Source organism: Lepisma saccharinum, chromosome 16, assembly GCF_977018435.1.
Source record: "Lepisma saccharinum chromosome 16, izLepSacc3.1, whole genome shotgun sequence".
NCBI classification, from domain to species: Eukaryota; Metazoa; Arthropoda; class Insecta; order Zygentoma; family Lepismatidae; genus Lepisma; species Lepisma saccharinum.
In genome coordinates, this window is record NC_139244.1 from 48,764,851 (window position 1) to 48,778,109 (window position 13,259).

Here is a 13,259-nt window from a genome sequence, read left to right on the forward strand (position 1 = left end):
TGAATTTCACACAAAACACATTCCCGATGTTAGACAATACTACAGGAACTTATTACGGTAAGTATTTTCTTCTGTAGAAATCTGTGTGAAGGATAGTAAACTAGTACCGTAGTTTCTTCTGTAAAAATGAAGAAATCTGTCCGGGGAATATCGAATTAGTACCCTCCTTTTCTGCATATATCAAATGCACAAATTACTTTCTCCAAACTTCAAACATACTTCCACAATTTTTTCTAGCAGGTATCCGAAATGCATTCCATGTCCTGTACAACTTGGAAAATTCACTACAATCGGAACAGATATTATTTAACAGTTATTTCCACACTGAAATTTAGTAATGAAACATCAATTTTACGTAGCTCTTTTTCCCAAATTTGTTATGACTAACAGTAACACTTTATTGAAATAAAAATGGTCGATCCTGAGTTGTGTAAGTTTTATTCATTGCACTAAATGCTTGAAAGAATAAAACGTTCTCCAAAATAACGTAACACCTAAGATAGAACTCAAACAACTAAATTCAGTTCCATTAGCATTTGCACTCCATTATCAATTTTCACATCCCAGCTCTCATAGGTGGAGAAACCAAAATCACACCATCACCGCGAACAAAAAGCATCGGTATGTTGCGCTTCGTGGTTTTGTACACCTCTTCGTAAGTCTCTTCATCGATTTCAATTGTGGTAACAGTTTCTTCGACATCACCTAACACCATGTTCAAATGTTGATCATAAGCGTGGAGTCTCCCACGGAGTTCTCTTTCATTTCTCATTTTAACATAAATTCTTTCGTCCGAACTTAATCGTATTAAGTCCAGTGGCTCCTTCACTGTTACAACAGGCACTTGTTCTGCATCATCAGCCATTTTAGTAGTTACTTCGTAAGTTAAAGATACAAATAATAAAAATATTTACTAACGTGAAAATTCAATCAAATTTTTGAATTATTGAAAAATTCAGGACACTGTGTCGATATGATGCCACGACCGGAGAAGCCTACGCTTGTTACACAAAAGTCTGATCAAGTCGTTAATACATCCTTGCAAAGATTTCTCATTTAGAAAAGAAATATATATATATATGCAAACATACATCTGTGGAAATAATCTTGGTATATCATATTTCACATAGATAATGTAAATTATCGTTTGTAATGAAAAGTGTGAATAATCGTTAGACCCTGATTACTTGATCTTCACAGAGGTTTTACAATTTGGCACGCATCATGCAGTTAATGGTTTCCCCCTTGTCGACTATGAACATCGTTACTGTTATTTGTTTTAATGTTTTTCTTCTAAAATTGATAGATAGTATCTCAAATTCACCAGAATCACAAACATAAATCGGTTATTATGCAGTTAATGGATTGTAATTTTGAAAAATAAAATACTGGGGGGGATACTGAATAGTCATTTTAAAAGGTCGTCAATTTTCGACGTTTACTGTATTGTAAATATCTGGAACTTATCGAAAATTGTTAGTTTTGTACCATAAATGCAAAAACAATCGTCGGGAAATTGCGAATTATTTTTCCCGTCTCGAATGTCAAAAAAATTTCCGTCCGCCGACCCATTCTCACGCACCCCCAACGTTTACGTCAGGACGCAAGGTTAATCAAGTGTTGTGCGAGACGCCCCGACTTTATTTTCTTCTACAAGGTTTGTGCCACAGTGTAATCTGTGAATGTACTAGGTTTTTTTAGCAGTTGTGATCAGGCAGGGCTGTTTCAGTCTTATGGGAGATTGGTTGACCGTAGTTAGTATTCTGTGTTTCTACTGTTCCTCGCGAACCGGCTGAAGTCAAATTCGTGTCCATATTCACGAACCTTTTCTTCTACTAAATTTTATTGCGAGAATGAGAGTAGAATACGTGTAATATTTACAAATAGTACCAGAAATGTACGTATTCTACAACTCTTTCATTTACACAATATTTAGTTTCTAATTTGGATAAGTAGCTTCATCCGGCCGACCAGTCTGTTTACATTTTGAAATTGTGTTGTCTGATTCTTGTCATTAGAATATTATTTTGGGGATGCGATAAGTGTTGCCTAATGTAGTTAATGAAATCGTAATTTAACATTGTATGAAGTCACTGCGTAATACATATCAAAGCTTTTTTCAAAAAGTGATAAATAGGGAACGGAAGTTTAGGTAAATAAATGTTTTTTCTGCGATAAGACAGAGACCCTCGTTTTTGCCAAAATTCTGATCATAGCCTTATATGTCAACTCAGCAAATTTTATTTTACATAAAAACACATATTTTCCAGTTTTCCGTATGTAAATACATATTTTGCGAATTTTTATTTTACATACATAAAATCGCTCATTGACTTCAGCTACCTCGAAATCCTCCAAGGAAAAATGTTTATTATCCGCACCTCTTTCATATCGAGAGTGCTAGGTTTGTTTTGTCTTTGAACAAGCTCGCTGGCAGACTTTTGGCGCCTCGTCTACGATCCTACTGGGGGAAAATATTACCCAGATGAGGCAAACGCACAACGTAATGCAGAGCTTCGAGAGTGTTTCTGCTTTTGTCATGTTCTGATTCGGTGCTTGTGCAGCAGTAGGTGTTTTCTCGTACGATATGCCAAAAGTTAAGGCAAGTGTTTCATCTCGTTTGCAACAGTTCTGTAAAGAATATAAGGATGTGTTTTCAACTGATGGCAAAGTGTTATTTTGCCAACCGTGTGGTAAATCTATCGCAGCTGACCAACGTTCGCAAATTACGCAGCATTTAGGTAGCAACAAGCATGTTGTTGCTTCTTCACGTTTGAGCGGCAGACAGGCACTTATCGGGCAACAAACTCCATCTACTTCTGGGGAACCGTCGAAATTGTCCGCGTTTTCAATGGACTTGTGCAGAGCTTTTGTGTCCGCAGATATTCCACTGTTCAAATTAAAGAACCCTGATTTACGAAACTTTCTCTCGAAATATACGAACTTCGAACCGCCTGACGAATCAACGTTGCGAAAAACGTATCTGCACAGGTGTTACGAGCAAACCTTACAACATATTCGCTCACAATGTGCGAATCAAAATATTTGGGTATGTATTGACGAAACTACAGACTCCACCGGTAGAAAAGTGGGAAATGTGATTGTGGGAGTGCTACATAATGACGTAAATGTCTCAACGATAAATTATTTGCTAGTGTGTAGAGAGCTAGCTGGGGCTACACATGTAACGATAGCAAGGCTTTTTAACGAAGCAATGCAGCTATTGTGGCCGGAAGGCATAAGATTTGACAATGTTCTTCTCCTAGTGACAGATGCTGCAGCTTACATGAAAAAAGCTGCAGTAGGCCTTGCCGTTAGCTACCCCAAAATGGTGCACGTTACATGTGTGGCTCATGCGTTGCATAGAATATGTGAAAAGTTAAGAGCTCTTTATCCCAACGTCGATAAACTGGTTTCAAATGGGAAGAAAGTTTTTATCAAGTCGCCTAGAAGAATAGACATTTTTAAACAAAAATGTCCTGAGGTTCCCCTTCCCCCTACACCTGTAGTTACGCGGTGGGGCACTTGGTTGGATGCAGCTGTATATTATGCCCAGAACTTTGAAAATTTTGTATCTGTTGTAAACGATCTCGACAAAGAAGACGCATCGTCTATAGAAATTCTGCAAGAACTGTTGAAGGATCCCTCCTTAAAAGTCGAATTGACATACATCTCAACAAACCTATCCTTTCTCTCTAATTCCATACGAAAGCTTGAATCGTCCGCGAACACTTTGGCAGCTTCCGTGGGTGAAGTCCGTATAGTAGAAACGAAACTGGAAGAACTCACTGGATCTAACTCACAAGTGCTAATGTCTAAATGTACGGAAATTTTTGGGAAAAACCAAGGTTTTCAAACTTTGTGCCAAATTGCACGTGTTTTGGAAGGTGAAGTAGAGGAAGAAGAAGCTTTGGAAAACTTCAGCGTTAGTGACATTTCGTGCTTCAAATATGCAAGAATTGTTTCTTGTGACGTGGAGCGATCTTTCTCACAATATAAGATACTGTTTAGAGATAATCGCCACAGATTTACAGTGGAGAATTTGGAGAAAACTATGGTGATTCACTGCAACTCTTCCAAAAAATAGCTCGCTAAGAGGTAAGCATTTAGAAACTGATTTTAGGTGTTTAAAATGCATGTAATATTTTGTTTTTGTTACCAAATGTTTTTCATTTTTGTCACATATTTTCCTGTTTTTATCACATATTTTCAACATTTATGACACATAAAAAATAAATATTTCTGAGTTTTTTAGCACATAAAGTTCCGTTCCCTAGTGATAAAGAAGTATCGCCAAACGCGAACCAAATTCCGTTCATTTCATCTCTGTGGTACAGGCTTGCATTCAGTATCGAAATCGAACTTTCTGATTGTAATTGTGTATCATTTGTTGTTTAAAATAAAAACTCAGAAATTTTAATGAAATGGTAATAATATTCCAATGTTTTTTTATTCAGAAATAGGATCACATAACCTTCATAATGAAAGAAAAAAAAATTCAAAATTCGAGGGTGTAGAATAGGGTACCCGACCCATAATATTATATACTGTTCTGTAAGGGCCAAGTTCCACGTGTATAACTTATTCTGTGATGTTATGCTTCTACAATAACTTATTTTTTAATTCCTCTCGTATTTTCTTGCTTGAATGGTTTAGGTGGACCAGGTTTGGTTCTCTTACTTTTATAATTATACACACGCGCGGAAATAATCAGATAATTAAACCTAATGATCCTATCCTACTTATGTTATGATTCTGGTAATTATTTGAAAATAGTCGCAGCCTTTTCTATTTGTATGTAGCTAATGCTTAAGGATCATTTGAGGTAAATGCAACTTTGTATTGAAAGCAACATATTTTCAGTTACTATTTTCACCAAGTGGTCAACCTCGTTTTTGTGCAATTTTCACCTAAACTCATGATTCCTCACAATGTGGGAATTATTTTATAAAACAGTCACGTTCTCTTGTAAGATTTTGTTTTGCATTGCTTGTTAGGTTCTATGTCTCAAAAAATAATCATCTATACCATGTGATATCACTGCTCTCTCTAAAAAGTGGTAATAATAATCAATAATCATCATTTTTAATTTGTGTTAAGCTCTGTGGTTAGTTGAGTGATTTAACTCGCAAAAATTGACAATGTGTGAAATATAATAGCATCTGTACTTAATAATAAAGGTGCCAATATGCTTTTTACACGAAAACAAACACTTTTTCTACTAATTTATCTAAGTGCTACTGAACGCACGTAACGGTGCTATATTGCTTACTTTGTGAATGATATCGCTTCTTTTGTTTTCGAATATCAGTGTTTTCCAACCTTCTGCACCGAAATACCTACTACTGTGTTCGTCACGTGTGCAAATTGTACATTATGCACTGGTAGCTGACGGACAGACCCACGAACCATTCCGATAAGGTTAGGTTTGGTTAGGTTAGGCAAGAATAGTTAAAAAAGGGTGGGTTGGAAACACTGACATGATTTCCCGGTCAAATAGATACCATGATGAAAGAAAATACCTCTACTAACATTGGAAACCTTAGAGAAACTCATTTCCATAAGTAGTTTCTTCTGTAAAAATGAAGAAATGTGTCTCCGATGTATGAAACTGTTACCATAATAAAAAAAAATGGTGAAGATAACTTGTTCTGCTAGTCTCAACACCTCATGAATGTAGTTGCACATTTTTTTTTTATTTTGAGAATAATTACTGAAAATCATGGTTCCCATTGTGTGATTTTTTTATTTTTTAGAAGCTATACAAGAGAATGAAAAGGTGCTTTCAGTACTGCAAACAACTGTGGGAATAACTTTGCAGTTCGGAGAAACCTTTCTGTGGGGAAAAAAACAACACTTCAGAGTGTGATCATTTCCACAATTTATCTATTTTGATGAACATTTTTGTGTTCAGTAACATGCATGTATCATGATACACGCAGTACAGTAGTTACTGATATAACAGATAATCAAGTCCAGTGAAATGTATGAAAGTAAGTAGTCTCTGCTGCACACTGTTTATGCTGTACTTCATTAAATACTAGTTGCTCATGTTATAAAACTATTCGTAATAACTACAGAAAGGAGGTATGGAGTAGCAAGGTCCAATATGAATTTTTCATTCTTGTAATGGTGCTCGTATGTCCTTAGGAAAAAGCAGCCAAAGTTGATAATTAAGTCATGCATTTCTTAAAGTGAGTACATTAAGTACATTATTTTTGTTTGTTTGCCATAGCGTCGGTCAACTTTATTTTTTCAAAATGTACTCTCATTTATGTGGTGAGCATTCTAGCATGTTGGCTACTGAAATGTTAGTGTCACCAGGGAAACTATGTTACCCATTGGGCAATTCCCAGTACATAGTATTTGAAGATGAAAATGCAAGAAAATGAATCCTACTGTACGGCACTGTAGAGCATTTATTTAATTTCTAGGAATTATCCACCTGTGCGCGTGTTTTATGCACACATCAAGATAGAAGAGATACAAATGCAAAGTCCGGTATGGGACTTGGACGTGGGAAGTGTAATAAATATGGCACTTCTCTGTTTAAGTCTCGTATCAGCTGGCACAAAGTTCATCGTGGAGGGAAATAAATCAACATTTCTTCATTCATGTTCAGCTATTTAGTAAATGATGAGTATTTGGTTTTTAAATAAGCTGTTTATGTAAGAGATATTGTAGATATCATTTTATATATATATATATATGTGTGTGTGTAGATATTATTTTTGTTAATATTTTCTGTTTTTTTTTAAAGTAGAAATATTAATTTTCAATATTAGGTGTTTTCATTCTTTCAATTGCTTTAAATGCTGAAAGAAGTCTTCAAGGAACAACTATTAATTTTCCAAAGTATATTTTCATACTTTTCTTTCAGTGTAAAAAGCATATATGTGTAGTAGGTGCTGCTGCACTTGCTACAATAAGGTATGAAATTTCACTTCAACTTAATGGTCAGTGTCATGACAGTAAATTTGTGTTAAAAGGCTGAACCTTTTCATAGCATTCTCTTGGTAATTATTATATTGTTTCTGTGCAGACTAACCTATTTCTAATCAGTGCCATAAGCATGGGCGTCCACAGGATTTTTTCCAGGGAGGGGCAAGTAAAGCAATTTTTTTTCCAGGGGGCAAAGGAGTCATATTTTCCCCCATAATAGTGATGTCCCTTCAAAAAACACTGCTTCAGTCTGAAATTATCATGTTCTTCAACGCCCTTATAATAATTAACATAAATTACTGACTGAAATGAAATTGTGTGTGAAATATATACCTTTTGTCAGACATTCATTATCCAGGGGGAAGGGCGTGCCCCTCCCCCCTTTCGGACGTCCATGGCCATAAGGTATGTGAACTGATCCCTGACAGTATTGAAATTTTTATTATCGAATGGAGCATAGTTGCTGTAGGCAGTCATTTTTTTCGTTTTAATATGTGGTAAACAAAATGTTTTATTGATCGGTGTAATATCTTGCAATACAATCCTGTATAGCGGAAGGATCAGTCAGGATTTTTTTTTTTTTTTTTTTTTTTGCAAATATGGATTAGCATGACATAAATCGTTCTAAATTATTGTATACTTATTTCATTCCATTTCTCCACCCAAGAAAAAAAAAGTCACCTATTTTAAGACTGTCATTTTCGTATGATGAAGAATGTTTTTAAAAATGCCTTTAGGGGAAATTATATAGTTCCGCTTAAAGTAAGAGTGCAATTTCAGTAAGTTTTGGTAATAGTACGTTTTCCATATAATTTTCGTATACTTTTATTTTTGTGATAGAAATCAATTTTAATACGAAAAGTTTGTACTTAAACGAAAGCATTGCATATAATTAATTTCCGCCACTTCTAACTACGTTTAGTCAATTTGCGCGTATAATTTATTATACGCGCAAATCGGCTGAACGCGGTTAGAAAGTATCGGAACGCGAATGGTACGGAACACGATAGTGTTTTGTCGTTTCGAGCAATCCGCGAGTCCTTGCGCATAGCGTTCGTCTTCTGTTTTTTCCCCGACGGTGCTGCCGTCGGTGGTCGCGAGGAAACGACCTTCCAGTGCCGCCATACTGTCAACCATTTTTAACCCGCAGCTGTAACATCTTGTAGTAGTATGTCTATGGTTGTGATCAAGGATATATGATCTGTGGTTGTGGTTATGTACGTGGTCGGTTGTAATACTCAGGATTTATCAAAGAGATTTATGTTGAAACCTTAGTGCAACAATGGATGAACCTCTTCTTCATTACTATCAGCGATGCAGGCTGTGTCTGACAGAACAACGCGTAAGGTTGCACATATTTGGTGAAAAAGCAAGAAGACATAAGCTGGTGAAGAAACTGGAGGAATGCCTGTCACTTATGGTAAGTTCTTTATCTGCCAGACAACAAATTGGTGCTAGATGACATAGTAAGGTTACCTATTGGAACGTGGAATGTCTATTGTTATTTTTCAGTTTCCCAGACACATTGTATCGCCTCGCCGGGTTATCACATTCAATGGACGACTCACGATATCTCCTAATGTTATGGGTTCAGTTCCGGCTTGGGTATGGATACGCTACCGTACAACAAACTCCTCCCTAAACTATGTCAACATTTTCCAAGAAACCTGTTATTTTTCACGAGTTTCCCTTGTTATCTGTTGCTAAGGGAGGTGGTACTACTTTACTATACGGGAGACACCTATCAATAATTTATTTCGCAAATTTATTTCGCAATGTTTTACATTGCTAACGTACTATTCTGCATTGCGGAACATTTCTTGGTACTATTAATTTCGGACTTCTTTACATTGCTAACGCGTTGCGGAATATTTCTTAAGGCGAAATAATGCATTTCTAACTAAGATAATGTTTATTTTCTCTATTTACGAGTACTTACTGTTACTTGTTGTTTCGAATCTGTAACACATTATGGCCGTGATAGCATACTGGTTTAGGGGGCGTTCTGAGAGTGTTTTGTCGATTTATGCAGTGGTGCAACCTCGTTCACCGGAAAATATCTACTTTCGTGCCCCTATTTGAAATTATGCTAATACGTCGCATTTACGTGTAGAACTTGTAAAATAACCTTGCGATTTACCACGTTCATTGTCCATACACAGCAATTCGGAACCATCTTTCTTTCGCAATTCGTTAATGGTCTTCCTTTACGCACAACTCTCTTGCAACCTTGGATATTGACGTCAGACGAGGAATGCCTACGTGGTTAGGTTAGGTTCCATTAGCATACATACAAAGAAAAAATAATATTTTCGCTAAGAGACGCGTTACCTTTGTATTGCCTAAGATGAAAAAGGTCTCTCCTGTGACGTCAGAACACAATGTTGCTAGAGTGTTGTGCGATAAGTGACACCTATTCGGGTCGGGACCATCTTTCTTTCGAAATTGGTTAATGCTCTTCCTTTACACACAACCATCTTGCAACCTTGAATATTGACGTCAGACGAGGAATGCCTACGTGGTTAGGTTAGACCTGTTGGGTTAGGTTCCATTAGCATAGATACAAAGAAAAATTATTATTTTCGCTAAGAGACGCGTTAGCTTGTATTTCCTAACATGAAAAAGATCTTTCCTGTTACGTCAGAACACAATGTTGCTACAGTGTTGTGCGATAAGTGACACCCATTCGGGTCGGAACCATCTTTCTTTCGTAATTCGTTAATTCTCTTCCTTGCAACCTTGAATATTGACGTCAGACGAGGAATGCCTACGTGGTTAGGTTAGGCCTGTTAGGTTAGTTTCCATTAGCATAAATACAAAGAAAAATTGTAAAAACAGCTCTCTCCTGTGACGTCGGAACACAATGTTGCTACAATGTTGTGTGATAAGTGACACCCATTCGGGAAAATGGCTTGTTCCGAACTCGACAGGTGGTTCTAGTGAAAACACGGTGAGGCTGAAATACTGGCTACGGGGTTGCATCGTCTTAACACACGGAACATTGCACTCTCATGCAAAAAGCAAATGGCGTGAGCAGAAACAGCGTGTCGGACAGAGATTTTCTCAGAAAACAACACGCATTCACATTAAAATGGATCAAATCTACATTCAGGAACTTACAAAACACTCAAGAAAATGATTTCCCTAAGTACTTTCTCCTGTAAATTTGAAGGAATCCGTTTTACCCATACGATAATGTTACCCATTTCTTTAGGTGAAATAATGAATTTCTAACTAAAATAATGTCTATTTCTTACATTAACGAGTACTTACTGTTGTTCCTTATTTCCAACAAACCATCCACGGGTAGCCCCAAAACCATTGACGTTAGCCCAAAAATTCACGATAGCCCCACGAACCATCATGGGGACGAGGTATGCCTACTAGGTTAGGTTACATTAGCACTCCTTTCGTTCAATTTAGCATATACGGACAATATGAGAGCATATTGTGCTCTCGAGCAGAAAGCAAATGGTAGCAGCAGCAATAGCGCGTCGAAAATAGATTTTCGTAGAAAACCACATGCATTCGCATTAAAATGGATCAAAACTACATTCCCGAACATCAACAACGCTACAGAAAATTATTTGCGTAAGTACTTTCTCCTGTAAATTTGAAGAAATCCGTCTCCGGTATAGTAAAGTGTTACCAGGGAGGGATTCATGTGCATACCCTCAACATCCCCCACCCCACCCCACTTCCAACAAAAGTCTATATTGTGGTCATTTTCTTTTCCAGGCACATTGGTTCGGATTTGACTTTAAACTGTATCTCCGATCCGCGATTAGCCTATCTGAACATAAAGTGTATTTGAAACAAACTTCGACAAATTCTTTTTTGGGTACTTGATATTAAGTTAGGCAGTTAGATTCGATTCAATGCCTGTCTGTAAAAGTAATCTACAATGACGTTCTTAACCCTGGAATGGTATCGCGTAGTCTCTCAGACAATGCTTCTCATGAAAACTCGTTTGGGAGGATTGGGGAGGGATGGTAACTCTCCCGCCTTCAGCACCTTCCTCTCGCTAGTCAAAGTCATTATTGGTTGGAATTCCAACTTGTTTACGCTTCTCAGTTCAGTCTAGTGAACCACCCATCGTCTGTCAGACTACGCATTACCGTTTGAGTTACTTTTTCAGTTACAATGGATGATATTCTCAAGACTAGTTTTGAGATAAACAAAGTTTTATCGCAACTAGAAAGAAGTGACAGTGATCAACAAGAAAGTGATGAGGATGATGGTGAATTGGTTGGTGTTGGAGAGGGAGAAGATGAAGTTTTTGAGCACAATACACACACTGAAGCAGACGATACTGACATGGACCCGGACTATAACCCCTCTAATGATGAAATGTCAAGTTTACAAGGTAGGTGTGCACCAACTAGTATGAGTCAAGATAGCGACAGTGATAATGGTGTTCAGCCTACCGAACCTCAACGAGCAATGCATCCAAATATTGTTAAACTTCCAAAGACTAATTTGAAAGGTAGAAATGGTCATAAATGGTCTGCTAGACCTCCAGGGCCTTCAAGAACTCGTACACCAGCCCGAAATGTGGTTCATTTCACTCAAGCCAAAAAATGAAGCAACTAGAGTAACTAAACCAATTGAAGTATTCTCATTATTTGCAAACTATGAAATGTTTAGAAAAATATTGCAGTTTACGAACCAAGAAATAGTTTTGCAACAATCTAAATATAGTAACCCAAGTGCAACTGTTAAGGAAACTAACCTAGTTGAGCTAAAAGCTCTTATTGGGCTGCTAGTCTTGACTGCATGTTAAAAAGACAACCATCTAAGTTCTGAAGAGCTGTTTGATCCGACATTTAGTGGTTCACGTTACATATCTGTAATGAGTAAGAAAAGATTTGACTTTTTAATAAATTGTCTTCGGTTTGATGATAAAACTACTAGAGCTGAAAGATGTGTCAATGACAAGTTCACCCCGATCGGGGAACTATTTCAAAGTTTACTGAAGAACGTTAAAGATTTTACACTCCAGGATCATATTTGATGATAGACGAACAATTGTTAGCGTTCAGAGGTCGCTGTGCCTATAGAATGTACATGCCCAACAAACCTTCCAAGTACGGAATCAAAATATTTATGATGTGTGATGTGAAAACAAAATATCTTATAAATGCAATCCCGTATATTGGCAAAACTATGGACACAAACAACCTCCCCTCTGCTATGTATTTTGTCAGGGAATTTTCACTACCAGTGCACAACACTAATAGAAACCTCACTTTTGATAACTGGTTCACATCAGTATCTCTAGCAAAAATGATGCTAGAAACTTACAAACTGACAATCGTAGGCGCAATGAGGCAAGACAAGCCAGAGATCCCTGCAGTAATGCTCAAAAAAGAGAAACCTGGCAGTTGAAAATTTTGTTTTGGTACTTGTTTACTATCCTTCGGACAGATTTCGTATTTTTTTTTACAGAAGAAACTACTTACGGTAATAAGTTCGTGTAGCATTGTCTAACATCTGGAAGGTTTTTTTGTGTGATGTGGGAATGTTTCATAGCGGAAATTCAACCATTGACGCACCATTGACACATAGCCCCACAAACCATTTGCGGAAAATTATGTTGCAATTACTTCGATCAAAAAAACGTGAATACACGTTAAAGAATGTTCCGCGAAGCAGATAGGTAAGTACAAATGTCAAAAATTGACGAAACTCAGAAGTTATAGGTGTCCGAAGGATAGTAAACATTTACCGCATTCTTATAAACTCCTATGTTATTTATGTTCATCAAGCAATCTCAAAGAAAGATAAACCAATGACAAGAAGAGCGTTTGCCAAGGAAATCTGTATGGAACTCACTACTCCTCAAGTCCAGGAACTGCCAAATTTGTCTAGAAATCTCAAGCGACATATGGAAGATGTTGGACCATCAGCTCCCCCTGCTCAATATGTTCACAGAGAACCAGGAACAAGAAAAATATGTGCAATTTGCCCAGCCAAAAAAAGAAGGATGATTAATGTTTGTTTCAAGTAATTTGTAGACATTTGTGTGATCTCATTAAGATTTTATTTACATATGGGTCAGTGAAAGTTATCGGATTTATGATTAGTTCAGGACGTGCCCACCCAGATACTTTTTCAGTTATGTCATAAAATTAAGTAGTTGAATACTGTAAATCTTGAACAAATTAAATATTCAGGTTTTTTACAGAAACCATATGTAGGACAAAAGGAAAGGTTCAAGTTCATTTTGTTTTCTTGTGATTTATTCATGCTACGAATGCAATTTTAACATGGTTCGATTTTGATTTACTTCTGTTAACACATACTGCGGAGTTTTA

At 36.9% G+C, this 13,259-nt stretch overlaps 1 protein-coding gene and 1 pseudogene across 3 annotated transcripts in view; one reads left to right on the top strand and one right to left on the bottom strand.

The window, feature by feature from the left end:
- Nucleotides 1-422: 422 nt before the first annotated feature.
- LOC146000067 (U6 snRNA-associated Sm-like protein LSm3 pseudogene) lies at nt 423-1,213 on the bottom strand (annotated as a pseudogene).
- A 6,923-nt stretch (nt 1,214-8,136) lies between these two features.
- LOC146000475 (uncharacterized) overlaps nt 8,137-13,259 on the top strand; it is a 137,281-nt gene continuing 132,158 nt past the window's right edge. For all 3 annotated transcript variants that reach the window (XM_083138144.1, XM_083138143.1, XM_083138142.1), the window contains exon 1: nt 8,137-8,362. In XM_083138144.1, coding sequence (XP_082994270.1) covers nt 8,225-8,362 — 138 coding nt within the window. In that variant the 5' untranslated portion in view covers nt 8,137-8,224. The remainder of the gene's footprint in view (nt 8,363-13,259) is intronic.